We start from the raw sequence: 17705 nt of genomic DNA, 5'->3' as shown, positions 1-17705 counted from the left end.
ATTCTTGTGTATGTTCAGTCCTACATATTGAGATTCACATGCACATACACAAAATAACTACTTTGTTGATATGATGATGTAGAGACATTGCTAATGTTTCAAAAGTTTTAAAGTGAATTATACATATACTGAAATGCCTAAAGTTTATTTAATGCGTAAGAGAAAATAAGTTTATAAATTTTAATTGAAACTCCTCTAACTATGTATGATGAGCTAACTGAACAGAACTCGCCAGGTAGGTATCTAGAAACATTTCCCGTTTGCTATGTCTGACAGTTCTATACTTAAAGCAAAAAAGAAAACAAGTTTGGATGTATCTTATGTATAATTGCTATTAGAACTAGGTCTTACAGAAAATATTACTACTAAGGAAATACCATATATTATCTCTGGAATATTTTGCAAACAATTTAAATGTATATTTTGAAGCATCTGAAAACTGTATTTTCTGGTAAGCTACTAATTTTACAGAGTTCATCATACTGCATCAGAGCTTTCACTGAAAACCATCAGATTTCCAAACACGGAGCGCTTACAGAATCAAATTCTAAATATTTGGTACACCAAAGCTTCCCATAACTGCAAAAGATCAGGAACTTCACACAGTGAAGTAAATGCAGCTGTGCTATTTTCCCAGTGATTACACATTCAAAGAACTGCATGTTTGTTTGAATGCATGATCACACCTAAGTATAAGAAAACTCAAGTATATGTATTAAAATAATTTACTTGGATCTCACATCCAGAAACATTCTCATCAGAATCACACATATCTGCTTTTTTTTCCAGTATTGTTTTTGTCCTTTTGAAAACCAAGTAAATCAAATGCAACCATATTGTAATATTAACAGTCTGTTACTGCTGGAATTCTAACTGTAAAGAGTAAAAGTGTTTCCCATTGCAGTGAAGCCATGTGAAATCAGCGTGCTAAATTCTGGAATGATAAATTGATGCAAATAGTTCATATCTGCTTCACTGTTAGAAAGGTAATACGTCAGGCTATTCTACATCCTACCTCAAAAAACTACTACAACAATAATGATCAATTTATTTTCGTAATGTCGAAGAAAAAGACTTTCAAAATTTTCTGCAATTATTTCTTGCTATTTTTGCAAAAGCCAAATTATTCATTGTGAGAGAATGAGAACATAGTCTTCTGAAAGGAAGGAATGTATTCATGGTGCATTTCCCTACCAGCGTGACCTTTTAAACTTAGTGAAGATGACCGCTCTGCATAACTAAGACATATAATTAAACTGTGTTTATCAGAAGATACAAATATCAGTTGATAAAAATTGTTCACATATTGTATGTGAAACACAATTTCAGATACCTGTGCTGAAAAGAGGATCGACAAGGTGGTTTTTGGTTTGTTTGTTTGTGTTTTTTTCTTTTGTTTTAAGGAAAATATAACAGTTTCTACCCCAAAAATTTTTAAGACCAAGGAAGCGCTGTTCCCTCCCTCTTCCATGCTTTCAAGTAAAAAGGTGGTTCAAAAGAGTGGCTTCCATTTAGAGGCAGAACTGGGAAAAAAGTACAGGTTGTCTTCTTTTTTTTTACACAATCCAAATTTTCAACAATCTGGATTTTTGATAAAGTGTGATGGGATTATTGCAATGTATTCAAAATCTGCCAGTTGATAACTCTGAAATGCACTTTTTCCCAATCTTTTTCTGTTGAAGATTTTCTGAAGACAGATTCTCAGGCACCTTCTTATAATGCAAGGTAATTGTTGCCAGTTTTTACTATCTTGTCCTTCTTCTCTTCTTTTTCTTTGCTCGGCTAGCTTTTTCTATGCTTCATATTTGTTTTTATTTTGTTCTCCTGTTCTTTCATTCTCCCTGATCCTCACATATCAGAGACTCCTGCAAACTGATTAGTATTAAGAGCATCCACTGGTGTTTTTATGGGACTGTGTTACATAGTCATAAAATTTTGCTGACTGGTGAAGTATCTGTAGACTTGCTCCTGTGTCCTGTATATTTTGTGAGTTGTTTGATGCTCTCCAGGAGAATGGTTCCTTCTCTTAGGAGAATGTGACTGAGAAAATTGTCATTATTGCTGCTATAACGAATTCCTGGAATTTATTGGCACTGCTCATTAATATATAGCACTGTATGTAAACTTAAGTAGGTCACGCAGGTTTATTAACTATAACTTGCAGTAGCAGTACTTTCATAGCTCTGATCATCTGAAGAGAGGTAGCAGCATTGTTTATTAGACTCACAGTGTCTAATAATTAAGACTGAAAGAAAAATATAGAAATGTGAGACTATATCACAGAATTGGTTGAACTGTGAACAGTTCCAGGCACCCTCATCAGTAATATACCATATGAAACTGAGATAGATCTGCTTCAAAGATCCTTGGGCCTTCTCCCTTTCCATCAATCTCTTCATGTGTGGGACTATGGGACTGGAACCGTTTCCTTCATTTTCACTTGTAATTGTCTTCATTTGGAAATGTCATTTTCTAAAATAGCATCTTAAAGACCAGGAACAGCTCTTCAACAGGATGCATTTCTGATGGTACCATGTGTGTAACTGCAGACAAACAGGCAAAATACAGTGTAATCTGTTAAAAATCTTACAAAAGTGCTGTAGATACAGGAGGAGGAGCAGGACAGGAGCTCTGCAGTCATACAGCCCCACAGTTGTTACAGGATGCAATTCTTCACTGGCTTCTAGAGTGGGACAGAGCATCAGCTGGTGATTGTGGAGGATTCTCCATTCCTTACATTCCCTGTTTTCCTTATGGAATTCTGATGTCAAATGCCAAGAAAATGTATTTGCAAATAAGATGAGAAAGCTGCATTATGGTTCTGTTTGTCCCTTTTGTGCTTTAGTCCCATGATACTTTGTCAGCAGATTTGGGGTCCTGGGAGAGGAGCTGTTACATGTACAGAGACCTGCTCTTTTTCACTTTCCAGGTTGCCCTTAATGAATGATTTGTTGCTTTGTTTGAATATTTCAGTACATCCTTGTTCAGCCCAGGAAGGAAGCAGGAAGCAACACTAACTAAAGCAAGTAGTCACACGCGAATAATTTCAGTAGAGTAAATGCAATAGAATTCATCCTGCAAGGGACAGAGCTACATCACCAGTGGAGTCTGAACACTGTAATCTTGTGATTTTTTAATTCTTAAAGCCTAAATTGTTCTCCAGTCCTGGTTCAAGAACTAAACAGTAAAAAAAACAGCAAGATGAGCACATATTAATTAGAAAAAAATGTCAGAGGAGCAGGTCCTCAATATAACTCCCAAAAGAATGCTAAAACCACTGTTTCACTAATGATTGCCAGCTGTAAGTGCTGGTCCACAGTGAATCACTTCACTTAGGTAAGCTCTTCTTCATTAAAAAAAATGCAAGACATAAGTTGTCATAATTTAAAACTGAAGAGGTCAGTGTTTAGAGCTGGTATCCAGGAGGACATTTGTTTTTGAATCCTTTCCCACCCAGAGCTGGAGTGAGGGCTTGAAGCCTCCCCTGCCAGGGGCCAAGAGGGTGGGACACACGGGGCAGGGAAGGGAATCCTGATCTCCCTCAGTGATTATGCTAAGGAGAATAATTAAATGTTCATTGAAGAGAGCACTAGACCTAACATCCACATCTCTGATGAATGCCCTCATTACCAGGCTACAGAGTCACGCTTTCTCTCTTTCTGTCCAGATCCATACTTAATTTCTTAGGCAATGTGAGGAGAGCTCCAAACAGGATGACCGAAGGAAATGCACTCTCATATACATAACGTCTTGATGGTTGGAGCAGTCTGCTGGCAGGAGGGATGCTCAGCCCAAGTTTCTTCTTCAGCAGGAGACAACTGAAGGGCAGCCTTGCTGAGGAGTGCATTTTCAAGGGTGCTAATTATAAACTGTAACGAGCCAGGTGGCTAAAGAGGAACTGTCTTAATAAAATGTAAAAGAAGTACACAGGTCTCCTCATCACTGTCACTCAAATACAGCCCAGTCCAGGAAACAGGCTGCATCAGGCACTCCAGGAGAGAGGGGATGGGTGGAAGAGCTATTTTGAGATTTCTGTGGGTCTTTGGCTCCAAGCAGCTCAGGAGCATGAAAGCCAAGGTACATGCTTGGTGGGCAGAAAACTGGGTGCCAAAGAGACTCTTGACTGTACGGTTTTAGATATGTTTAGAGGTTGGCAAAGGCTAGCCATAATATTTAACATTCTCTTTGGTAAACGAATATAACCATGAGGTGTCTAAGTGGACCTAATCCTCCATGTTTCTAAAAGCCTTGCTATTTCAAACCCTCACATGAAATCCAGGAGTCCTGGAGTTTGCTGACCTCAGTCCAAGACTGTCATATGTTTTTTCTCTTGTGGCCCACCCGGTGGCTCTTAGGGCATTTCCAAATGTGAACGGATACCTGTTGAGTCTTTAGACTATATTATGTAATTCCTGACGGGTATGACAGTCTTGCTAATTAAAAACATTATTTATCATTTCAGATTGACTTACTAGTGGGCTGTTCCATATCCTTTTGTCTTGGTAAAGCCTATTGATATTGCAACCACTAATGCTGGTAAACCTGAAAGAAGAAAAAACAAAACAGTAATAACCATTAGATGCTGAGCAAAATCTTGCTGTTCTGCCTCGACAAAAAATGACAGGGCAAGCCAATGCAAAATGGCCAATTTTACATGTAATGAATCATTTAATGAAGCACAGTGCTATTGCAGAATTTGTTTTTCTGAAGCACTAGCAGGGAAGAGGACATGGTTTTCTGCCCACGGTGTTCCACTTTGATGTAGCTAAATTACTGGTATATTTGACAGGTCTTAAAGTTAACTAGGAAGAGGCTTCATGAATATTCAGTGAATGCTTCTTATAGTTTGATTTCTTGATATTACACTACTTAGCTGAAAATCTTCTAAAATTTTGTTAAAACATTTTTTTAAAGAATGCTAAAATATACACTAGCATAGCTTGAGCTTGCGATAAAACAGAAAGGCTTCTAACCTAGTTTTCTTTTTAGTAATGTTCTATGTACTATCTTTCAGGTTTACTGAAGAATATAATGATATTCTTGACATTGTCACTGCATTAAACGTTTCATTCCAATGATTCTGAGGAAATGAATTTTACAGACTTACCCCATCCAAGGCACAGGAAACGTTTCCTTATGAGCCGTGTCCTAATTTTTCCAGTAACAGCCATATATGACTGCCACGCTTCTGTCAAAACCCAACAGAATGAAGCTAAGAAGAAGAAGTGTAAAAATGCGGTGGTTGTGGTGCAGATGCCCTGCAGGGAGCAAAGAGAAGCTTGTGCTGAATATTAGGGACACTCATTTCTCTTTTCAGTTCAAAGAGTTGTCATATTCCATCATCTTGACCTTTATCCTTAGCATCAACTGCCCCTTTATGACGTGGTGGCCACAAAGAAAGGGACAAAGAGAGATATTGATGGGGATTAGGAAGAAGAGGTTTTGACTGTTTTCCCAAAACCTAAGTGTGCTGAGCAGAGATGAAGAACACAAAATAAATCATACCACCAGATTTTTTCTCTACACATTTACTTTAGCCAAGGATAATCACAAAGCCATTGTGGTCAGCAAGTTACAAAGTTACTGATGTATAAAATCTTACAGAGCTGAATAATAAAAATGTAGGGATGCAAATGCTCCTAGTTGCCAGTTATATTTTCTTTCCCTCCATGCAGAAAGATCCGGACTGTAAATCTGAATTTTAGGCAATGGATTAAGTTTTATTTATTTGATTTTTAATTTAAATCTTACAGAATGTTAACCTATTGGAATATACTGCCTGAGATCTTTTTGGTCAGGTTTAAGTATCATAACCTTAACAATTACCCTAGATATTGCTTTTATGGGTGTCAGTAATTTGTCATCTGAAAAGTATTTTGAGCACATGCAATCAGCTTTCTTTTGTCATCGTAGCCTTTAATTACACTTGACATTATGGCTTATATAAATGAGCTTCTTAGCATAAATGATAATCTGTCCTCCACTATGTTGCCTAAAATGCCAGTTGCACGCTATAAAACTCAGTGTGTATTGTACTCTAGAACCAAAACCACACCAGTAATGTTGAGAATAACCTTATAACAATTTAACCCTATCATAATTTCAAGTGTCAAAATTATATCAAGGTTAAAAAAAAAAAAAATTAACACTCCCAGTATCAGCAATGAAAGACCATAGTTGAGCAATTAAGATATTTTTATGACTATTTATGCAGCATACACATCTACTAGCTACCTTACATACATGAATTAAAAGGCTAGTAATTTCTTTTTTACTAAAGTCCCAGTTCAGAAAACTATTTAGGGAGAAAATATGCAAGCTCTTAATTATGTATAAATGCTTGTATTAAGCTGGTAGCTTTGTTGAATCAAGGCTGGTAGCTATGAAAATTTTTCAAGGGTAAGATACATATGACACCACACATGTTTTTTAGTTCATTCTGTATTCCTGATTACTTTAGTGTCTCTTTGTCTTGAATTTTCTAGTGTGTTAATTTTCCCAGATTCTTATCTGAAATTGTGTTGGGTTAGTCCAATACTTTTCTCAAATACATAGCTGATAGCTGAAATCAGCTGAGATCAACCTCTGAACTTTCAAAAAGTTATGCACTTGGAAGAGTCAAAACGTAATGATTTCCTACTATGAATGACAAATACCTTGTTTTCTAATCGTGGCTCAAATTGTCTATTTAAATTTGGCGGAAAGGGGTTCAATATAATTACATACAAGAGAACTACTGTTTATTATTAAAAAGTGAGGAAATGTAAACTGGAAAAAAACAGCACATCCTGAAAATGCACTGGTCATTCCATCCTAGATTTTGCCATCAATCGTTATGTTCAGATGTCCCTGATGTATGTGGCTCATAAAATCTATCCTTTTAAATCCTGACTGACAGCAGTATTTCCTGCATGTGAAAAATAAATACTTCTTTAAAATGAAAGCTATGCAGTGAAACACACAATAAATATAATAGAAAATATGGAAATGTCCTTTCTTTTACTAGCTGTCTTGTATGTTATGAATTCCCACTATGCAACTTTAATTTGTTTTCCTATCAATGTTTTTGTAAAAGCTAATATGTTCTTTTGGAATGAGAATTGGACAATAGAACAACTTTCGAAAAGTAGTAAAGAATCTTTCAGGGAGAAACTGAATATGTAAACCTGAAAAAAATGTGAATATAGTATTTCCCTTATAAGTAATGCAAATACAAACAAATACTGATCTTTTTGATTAAAATATTGCTAACTCTTATGGCTGATTGAGTATAGACTGTAGGATTTTAGTTCATAATTTATCCCTCGTATTGACAGAAAGATAGATGATGATAATCTGAGACAAATATGGACACGGCTGTTGTGGAAGAAAGAACCGTGATGAAAATGTTAATAATCATGTTGATCACAAAATGAGAAGACAGAAGCAAGTTTTACTAGAAGCAGCCGGTGCTCTAGCTGGAATATATGACTGCTGATTATAACTAACTCTTTAATGAACACCGATGGTAAGTGTGTATCACTGGTATACCAGTGTATTTGCATCACATACCATCAAAAAGATGAAAATCAGCCTCAAAACATCACTGAACAACCGCTGTGGGATTGTGATGACAGACACATGTGCAATCAGTGCTCGCAGTGAATTCAGCCTCCTTCCTTCCCAAGCCAGAGAAACAGTTCTGGCAAACGGAACTCCTTTCTCCTGGCTATAGCAATGAGATCAGCACGGTTGACCAATAGTCCCCTGGAAATCTGACTTGCATGTACGTCTTTGTTCTTCTCCTTTGGACAATGAATAATCAAACAACGATGTCCTGTCTGGGAAAGTGCTATATTTGAGAAGTCTGTTTCCAAATAAGAACGAAAATTCATCTTCACCAAAGGCTGTTATTAAATAGAGCATTGAGTATCTCTAGCCAGGGAGCCATAATTTTAGCAAGTACTTTATTAGTATTTTTTTCTTTCTCACCAGGTCATGGACTACTCCCAACCTCTCCTTCTGCCTCTACTTTCTTGCCAAGGGATCACTACCTCCTCTCACCTCGCTGCACAAATGCAGCAGCATTGCTAAAACCCTGTGGCCCATCACTCCCAGAAAGCTGCAGTGTGTCAGCCTGTCTGCACCAAGAGATAGTGGTACATATCTTCCCCATTGCTTTAGGAGGAGATGATTCTTATTTGTTTCTAATTCTAGTTTATTAAAACTCACTGAATTAATTACCTGTGCTGAGCACCTGTCAACTTGCAACAAAATGAATTTTAACAGCCTAATTTACTCACTATTTTTTCAGACTTCTGAAATTAAGTCAACTCTCTTACTCTAACCTGCTCTTCCTCCCATTGCTGTTGTTCTCAGGTCCCCATATTTAATTCTAATTGGGGAATGGAGCTTTTCTGTCCTCAGAATGCACAATTTCATGAGCTTTAATTGAGCCTCAAGTGTTTAGCTACCTTGAATATCTAAGACCATTCATCCCTTTTTAATAAACAATATACTATTGAAAGCAAGAGCTCAAATCAGGTATCAAATTGTTTCCTTCTTTCATTCTTGTAAGACACCCACTCTGAATGAGGGTACTGAAGCACAGCTAGAAATGTAAAATACAGTGCAAATTCAAAGCTACTTATTCTAGTGTTTAATATTTTTAATGTAATTATTATGAAGAATATAGATAACATCAGTTTTTATGACTTACAAATTGTAGGTCATAAATGCAATTTCAAAATAACAATTTATTATTATTTTTGGAGCAACTGTGGTTTTGTTGTTGTTGTTTGCTTGTTTGTTTTTAATAGGGCAGTGTTTGTTGGTTTGTTTGTTTGTTTTAATAGCAGTGTGAACAGATCTTCCACACAAAGACAAAGAGGGTTAAGTAAGGACATCTGATTTGTCTTCTTGCCCCGAAACAAACTAGCTGCCTGTCTCTGTGTTCTGATAAATAGTATAGCAATCAAAACTACTGTAAAATGAACATGAAAAATGAACTTTATATTGGTGATAGTAAAATAAATAGGGTTAAAATCCACTCAGATTGTCATGAAGTAGAAATGAAAGCTAGTAGAAAATCATTTAAATAATACAATTTCTTGAAGAGTAAAAAAAATCTTGCCCTTGATTTCACTCTGAGGATATAAGGAGATGAATTAAATGGGTGCTAATTTTATTCTTATGAAGTTGTGACCATGCTGTGAATACACAGAGAGCACTTAAAGACAACAATAAAGAATAAATGAAACAAAGAACAAACAAAACAAAGAGAATGCTAAGGATGTAGCAAACAGCAGAAACATAATTCTCTGTCAAAAGTTGTATGTTTTATTGGCTTTTTGTGACTCTCAAGTCCTCAACTGTAAACCAGTTTATTTTTTCCTACTTTAAATTAAAAATATGAACTTATAAAGGAACATACGGCTTATTATTCTTTATTTGTGATTTTTATTATTTTTAAACTGACTTGCACAATACACTAATTTTATCTCAGGAATGGCAGACTGTCAGTATACTGGTCAGATGATAATAACTGAGTTGTAGATTAAATACTAATTTTCAGAGTAAACTTCCACAAAATAGTAGATGGACTTTCAGAGGCTGTGGGGCAAAGAAGTAAGGGCTTGCACCTTAGGAGAGTTTTTCTGGAAGGGGGACAGATTTTCAATGACAAAAAAATACGGCAGGAAAAGCTATCTCTTCAGTTACAAACATCTAGATCAATTCCCACTCCTCTTTTTCCAATGTTTAACTCAGAGGTGCTTCTAGAAATTACCTCTCTGTGAGCAACGCATTCACAATCATTATTGACACTTTCTTATCAAGGACATCAGTCAGAATGTCTCTGTTTTACTCAGGTTCAGGGTCCAGCACTAGAGGCGCTGTTCATATCTGATCCACAAAAAGTGTATGGAGCTTTCTTTTTAGCTTCCGCCCTTTGCAGTTCTTTTTCTTAAAAGTTCTCCTTTGGTAGCTGTCGCATTTATCACTCAAAACCTCTGCATTTAAATTCAATAATGTATAGTTGTATTTCAGCATACTCCAGCTATTTCTAGAAACAACTGATGTTTTTATCCAGACTAGTTCCTCTGATAGCCATTTCTCTTCTCCAGACCTTATAATGCACATAGTACAAAATCATTATATTAACTAGATGTGAAGGGGTAGTCTTTGGGATAGATGATAATTCATGGAATTTACTTTGCAAACCTTCCTTGCTCTGTCATATGGCAGAATCTGTCTACACAGTAACAGTAAAGACATCCTTTATGTGATCCATGCTGCTAAACTGTGAGTGAATTCCTTGGCACAGTTTTGACCTCAGCCAAAAAATGTTCTCCCAGCCCAGGCCCAGGCCCAGATGGAAGGAGAGCCTGAGCCAGGAACCCTGCCTGACAATCAGCTTGCACACAACTATCTCCCTGTCCTGGAGGGCTCAGTTGTAATAGATGCAAGCTGTGTGCTAGTTTGCCTTGGGCTATAGAAATATTTGTGGTTCATTTTTGTTACTGGTTGTGATAGAGGCAAGAAGTCCAGCTGGATAATTAATAATATGCTATTACTAACATATGAGACAGTAAAATTCATTCCACATTGTTTACAGCATTTTCTGGAGATTGTCAGTTCCAAGTGCAGGCTTGGAATGGGTTAACTCAGAATTGCTTTCTTGGTAGTGTGCCTACTGTAAATTGAAAGTAAATTAAAAGACAATTCTCATATAGTTTTGTTATGCTCATACTAATTTTAGTCTTCCTCCTGCTCTGCATTGTTATTGCTAAGTTATATTCAAGCAAAGGATCTGAGCACAAGCAGTATTATAGAACAGGTTACTCAGAGGCAATTTGGTTTCTTCGATTACAAAACCTGGCAAGAGACACTCTTCCCTTTTTGCCTTAGTGCTGTGAACATGTGTATTTTTCTGGGCAGGCAGGAAATGAAGGAACAGGATCCTCTAATAATTTGCAGGTTTAATTCAAAAGTCAGTGGAAAGACTCCTATTAATTTAAGTGGGGATAAATGATGAAAGTTGCATGATCAGAGGCTTGCGATCTTGCTTCTCATGCTAAGTGTTTTAAATGTTTACAAAGTATTGGATGAATATTTGTCTGTTAAGTGAACATGGCCTACTTCACATCATGAATTCATCCCGTTGACTTTGAAGTTAAACACTTTAAACAAGGTAAATGTCAACTCTGTCTGGACAAAATTACTTAGTATTATAAATATGTCCTCACATGAATGTGTTGTGAAGTTTATGAAGCTCAAAACAGCAGGTTTTCAGGCAGTCACAACAGAACATAAGAGGCCCTTTATGACTCTGAAGTATAAAATCAATTTAAATACAAGTTTTTCAACTTCTTCCTGTCCACTATTACTGTGTTGTAACAGTGATGATTCAGTGTGCCAGAGAACACTCTTCCCTAGTTCTCTTACTTTTATTGTGGTTTTTTTTTGTTTTGTTTTGTTTTTTTTTTAAAAATAACCGTTTATTATGCTTAATTCAAGTAAAAAACTGAAAATCACCAGCATGCTTTGTTGAAACAACTTCATTACTGACCTATTGAGGAATGACACTTGAAAAAACAAATTGAAGGTAAGGTTATCCTGAAAAATTACTCTATAAAAATAGCATTACCAAGTCTGAAAGATTTCTTATTTAAACAAGGATAAAATATAGATTTTTGGATAAAATATAGATTTTTTTTTTTAATTGATGGGCAATAAAAATCAACCTGGTCTCTGAAAACCAATGAAGAATTGGAGTTCTTACATTCTCTCTCATAATTGAGGGTAACAGTATTATAGAAGCAGAACCCAGGCTACGGTGTGAACATAAGGGACTGCATTGATATTAATGAAGGTATAATTTGGCCTGAAAAGTCTCTGTAACCGGCTGTGACTTATAGGAAAAAAGAGAATGCACGCTGGCTGTCAGAGTTGTTCTACTAGGGTGTCAGATACAATTCTATTTACTTGGGAACTATGCAAATTAAGGCAAAGTTTATGGATAAATAATCAACAGGCTTCACTGAAGTTATTACACTTTGATTTTCAGGACAGTTGTTTTTCAGAAAATTTTTTTAGACTCTGAAAATTCCACAGTGGTTTTATGTTAAAATATGGAATATGCAGTATGCTCTCTTAAATGAAGACAAATGCTCTTGGCAGGTTTGAAGAGGTATAATAATGAGAAAACTGCATTAACAATGAAGCAAAAGCTGTTTGGATACAACATACAGCAATGTGCTGTATATCCATTTCAACTTATTACATAAAGATAGATACCCAGATTTTTAAAACTCTCTTTGAGTTGTTGCAAGTAGAATTATTTGGTTGAATTAGCATACTAATGACTATACCTATTCAGAGAAGGATCCAAGAGCCAACAGTCAATTAGAGTGATGAGCAACCCATGCAAGAGTGTTCCAAAGGTCCTGAGTCTTCCTAACTTCAATTTATTTAAAAGTTCACTGTGGGGGCTGCATTAGTAGCTAGGGGCAATGAGCCAGGATTGATAACGAAGGGGTGGCTGAGCTAAGCACAAAGGTTACAGGAGTCAGCAATGACCCCAGCTGAAGAGCACAGCTGAGATGGAGTTCCCTATGGAGTTCTGAGAAGAAGAGGAGGTGTCCAGGCACTGACAAAGGCAAGGAATTGAAGGATCTTCCTTGAAGAGATGGCAAAACATAAGAGGGTAACATAATGGGTACTGGTGTGTTCAAGACAGTGGAGTCTGATATGTGAGACTTCAAATTCCTACAGGAGGATCCAAGTGCAGCTAGTGCAAACTGATGTGCTGATGGAAAAATTACCAGGAAAAGATCTCATTGAGTAGACAGAGAACAATTCATTGTGTTGCCCCTCAATGTTACAAGGGTAAAAACTTGTTGTCAAATAAGTTTTTCTTTTATGGAAATGTGATTGTCACCTAAGTATCTCTACTCTTAAATCAGATCATCTGTTTGCTCTATTTTGAATTTCAATCTCATTTACTAACAATAAAATTGCTGTAATTTTAAGGAGTTTCCACAGCAATCAAAATGATGACTAGAATGAGAAGTTCAACAACAAAGCGTGCAGTTGCCTTTCACTTAGTCTGTCTGTGATGATTATAATCCTGCCATCTAATACCAGTCCATTTTCTTGTCTGGTATATTGGTGTCAGCAAATATTCCTTCTCTGTATAACTGTAGGAATTCCATCTCTTTACACTATTGACTAAAATCCTTGAAGCAACAACTTTGCAATGCTATTACATTACCATGTCACCTACCCTTATTCTTTGTATGTTTATGTTTTAATCACAGCTGCATACATAGGTCTTTACAGTCTTTATATAAAAATAATGATAACAGGAAAAGGAGGAGTAACCTCGGTTTCAAGCATGCCTGGTTTTCCTCAAAGGATAGTGTATTTTAGGATTAGCAGTAGGGAGACAGTTGGAAACGGTCCCTTATGAGAGTAGTAATCTAAGTCCAAACCAGAAATAATCCAGGAAAGGGAGATAGTATCTACATTACTGTGGTCAGCCAAAGTCTTCTCATACCACATAACTTCAGTTTATTTTTCAAAAATAACTGATAAAGTAAAATTTTTAAAGATCTATTATGGCTACATCTATTTGTACTTACAAACAAAATGGTTTAGAAAGCATTCACTCATCCTGCAGCCAGCTGGAAGGATACAGTAAATGTCTATATCAGTAAATTTATTTGTATTCCAAAACAAGGTGGCCACATCCAAACAGCCTGCTGTTAGTGGTCCCTTGCCAATTCCAACTCTCTGGAATTCAAGGCAATGACTGGGATAATGCTTGTTAGCATGGGACAAAATTCTGCCAGGAGGCATGTTAATGATTCCAGAGTGTGGATGACTTCATGCCAATGCTTGGGGTCATGCCCACCTACAGCGGCATGTGGAGCATTTTGGCTTTGTTCTCTTATCCAGTAAAACATGTGGTGGGTTTGAACAAATGTGGTGGGTTTGAACAAATGTGGTGGTTTGACCTCGGTCAACAGCTAAGCACCCGCCTCATCACTTGCTCACTCTCCCCAGCAAGATGTGGGAGAGAACTGGAAAATCAAAAGTGAGAAAAACTTGTGGGTCGAGATGAAGACAGTTTAATAAATGAAGCAAAAAAAACCCAAAACAAAAAACCTGCACGAAGTGATGCAATCACTCACCACCTCCCACCAGCAGACTGTTGCTCAGCCAGTCTCCAAGCAACAGCTACCATGGAAAGACTACCCCCAGTGGTATAGCTGCGCATATTGTCATATGGTATGGAATATCCCTCCGGTCAGTTGGGGTCAGCTGTCCTGGCTGTGTCCCCTCCCAGCTTCCTGCCCGTCCCTAGCCTGCTTGCTGGCAGGGCAGCTGAGAAATGGAGAAAGTCTTGATGCTGTGTAAGCAATGCTCAGCAATAGCTAAAATATGAAGGTTTACAACACTTTTTTAGTCACAAATGCAAAACACAGCGCCATATGGGCTCCTGTGAAGAAAATGAACTCCATCCTGACCAGGCCCAGTACAGGAACATAATGCTGAACCCAAGTGGAGTGTGTGCATGTGTGTGTGTTGCACGTGTGCCTATGAAGAGAGAACAGAGGCTTTTGAATCAAGCAATGTTCATATTACATATAGACATAGACACATAGGCAGGCACTTCTTAAAAAATTGATCTAAATGCATATGAAACTTGCTTCTTTTAATTGAAAACTGTGGGTTGTGGGTTTTTTTTGTGTTTTGTTTGTGTGTTTGTTTGTTTGTTTTCCAGAAATATGTATTTTTTCTGTCTAGTATTAGAATAAGACCACACATTGTCACACTAGAAAAGCAAATGGAGACAGAGAGAGACTTGGACAGTTTATGCATTGCAAGGCAAAATTTTCAGCAGATAGAAGACAGAGAAGATTGCTCTACGTCTCTGTATCAGATCCTGTCAACGTGCGTACCTGAGACTGAATATGGAATGAGGGATGAAGAACAGAATCTCCAGTCCAGGTAACTGCAGTGTCCTAGTCATGCAGAACACAGCCAATGCAAACTTACTATACAAGTGCATCATGAATCACATTAGTTCCTCTTATTGCCATGATGTTAATTTGTAATGCCTTTAATGCATTAGTCATGGGTTGTTTCAGAGGCCATTCACCTCTTTCTTCATTCCATGTAGAGATCCATGTAATGGCAATGAAGCTGCCTCATCTACAGGATGAAATTTCAGCTGAAAGAAAGGAATTACTAATGGAGGGCTCTATTTTATGGAAAACATGGCTAAAGAAATTAGGCAAAAAGTTTAGAGTTCCTCTAAATATTGGAGAGGGAAATAATTGAGAAATAATGGGTTTCTCATGGTATTAATGAAATCTCAGTGATTTTCACATGGAAGAAACATTGTATAGCAATGGACACATGGGTACACGGAGAAATTCAAAGGACACAGTTCCTCAGAATACTCTGCATCTCTGTCTGACCATCAGTTCTGGTCATTGTATATCATGGTTACTGGCATGAAGGGTAGATAAATTATGGAAGTTGAAAGAGAAAAGCAACAGTATCCACAATCAAAGAAAATAAGAGGTTGTGACCACAGATATATATGGAACATTGACTACGAATGGGAAGGAGAACAATAGGTAAAGACGCCAACTTCTCCACTCAGGTAATATTTTGACATTAGCTTTCATTCATCACTTGCACAAGAAAACAAAATGTCAAGATTATTTTATTTTATGAAAGGTGAAAACACTTATGCTGCTTATACATTTGCACTGTCTTCCATCAAGGAGGAAATTCTGTGAGGTAACACATTCATTCAGTTCTCTTTTTCTGCTACGTTAAACCAGGAGGATAAAAGGTTTGCAGTAATAAGAAACAATATTTATTAACAAAGCAGTGTGGAGTCTTTCACAATTATTTCTTTAGAGTGATTGTAAAAATTTGTAAAGTTGTTATTATTAAAGAGGAACACTATAAAAACCTGTGTGTTTTAAAGGAGCAAAGAATTAAATGGTTTTGTAGAGAGATCAGATGTAGTAGGAGAAGTAAAAATTAACAATAGCTCCTTTAGCATGTTCCTTCAAGCCTGATTTCTTGATTAAGGAGAATAGCAGTCTTCTTATGGGCCCCGGCTTTCTTGCCTGTATTCCACTTCTCTCTGTTTCTTCCCATGAAGCCATAGGAAAGGCTTAGTGGGGTTAGACCATACTTGGGATGTAAGGTGGGGTGAATCCACTCCTGTCAACACAAATTGGAGGAGAAGCTGGGACATCATTACTATTTGGATAGCACTGACTCCTCACAGATATCAGTGAGCACAAGGTTCTTCCTCCTATGTGCTTTAAATATATTCTTCCTATGGGAGTCAATATAAGGAGTCTTGTTAGGACCCCAGAACTTTCTGTGAAGCTTCATATTTGCTGGTTTCACATTTGCTTAACTCCTAAGGAGTCTAAAAATGTGAACCTCCTGCTGGAGAAAAAAAAAACAAACAAACAAACAAACAACAAACATGTTTCCAAAGGAGGAAGGAAAAATTTTGTGGAGGGACACAAGAGAGAGTGCACAGAGATTTCAGCAGGATGAACTACAGAGAGAACCAGAGCCTAGCAACATGACAGCTTTCTCCAGGTGGGCTTTAGGTATGCTCTTAGACAATGCTGGCCAAGTAATTTGAAGAGCTTCCCATTAAAGATGCCTACAGCAGTGAAAGAGTTGCAGAGTCTCAAAGTTTGCTATTCCAGGGAGAAGAAGGGTACCAGAAATGCTACACAATCAGTTTGAAGAAGTTCATATGATTTTCTGACAGTAAAGCAGTAAAAAGGAAGCAGGGCTATGAAGCACAAGAGGAAGCACAAAGCCCCCATTATGAACTCCTGTTTAAAATTTTATTCTTGTATATACTTTATTCTTTATATATACTTGCATATACTTTATTCTTGTATCAGTGTATTTTTCATATCAAAGAAGATGGTCTGAGATTCCTGTATTTATTCAGGCTATTTAATTTTCTGCTCCAGTCAGAACAGAACTGTGGCCACTTGCACACGCACAGGAGATTAATGCTTTGTAAGAAGGTGATTTGTATTCCTTAATGAAGTGTGTGAGATCATTGTATGAAAGAACATATATTTTACCAAAGAGAGGATAGCCTTAAATAAAACTACATCTTTATTGCTATGGATCTAGTGTTTTGAGTTGTATTTGCTCTGTGCCTGACTCCCCTTGAGAGAGGAGCCCCCAGTGCTCTCCCTCAGTGCTGTGACAGAGCCAAGCACTCCAGGACACCTGATAAACGTGATTGCTAATAACATAATCACTCAGGGTGATGCCTTGACAGAAGTTTAATTCTAGTAGTGTCTTTACCCCAGGAGATTTAATATAGCTTTGGGGTTAAGTACAGCAGTAAAAGCCAGGTAGGAAAAGAGCAAATGCATTTCTTGAAGGCTTGTTTTATATATTAGTCAAAGGGCAAACAGAACTGCTCAGTTTACAAAACTGCTAATTTATCTTCACCCCACATATCAGAAGGAGGACTGATTTTGCAGTGTTACTTACCCAAATCTATCATTGCTTAATAAATTACTCATGTGTTTCTGACTGCATCTTGTCATCAATTTTAGCTCCAGTCAGCTTTAAGTGTGCTGCTGTTTCCTGGTTCTTTCCTTCATTAATATTACCTCCTCAGTCCATGCTAGGCACACAGTTTCCAA

At 37.1% G+C, this 17705-nt stretch overlaps 1 protein-coding gene across 9 annotated transcripts in view; it reads right to left on the bottom strand.

Moving 5' to 3' along the window:
- The window catches only part of ADGRB3 (adhesion G protein-coupled receptor B3), a 443632-nt gene that overhangs the window by 35543 nt on the left and 390384 nt on the right, over positions 1-17705 (bottom strand). For all 9 annotated transcript variants that reach the window (XM_065056220.1, XM_065056221.1, XM_065056215.1 and 6 more), the window contains 2 exons: positions 5108-5258; positions 4473-4542 (listed from right to left, as the gene is read on the bottom strand). In XM_065056220.1, coding sequence (XP_064912292.1) covers positions 4473-4542; positions 5108-5258 — 221 coding nt within the window. The remainder of the gene's footprint in view (positions 1-4472; positions 4543-5107; positions 5259-17705) is intronic.

The sequence above is a fragment of the Columba livia genome, chromosome 3 (genome assembly GCF_036013475.1).
Source record: "Columba livia isolate bColLiv1 breed racing homer chromosome 3, bColLiv1.pat.W.v2, whole genome shotgun sequence".
NCBI lineage: Eukaryota > Metazoa > Chordata > Aves > Columbiformes > Columbidae > Columba > Columba livia.
This window is presented reverse-complemented; position numbering and strand designations above follow the sequence as displayed.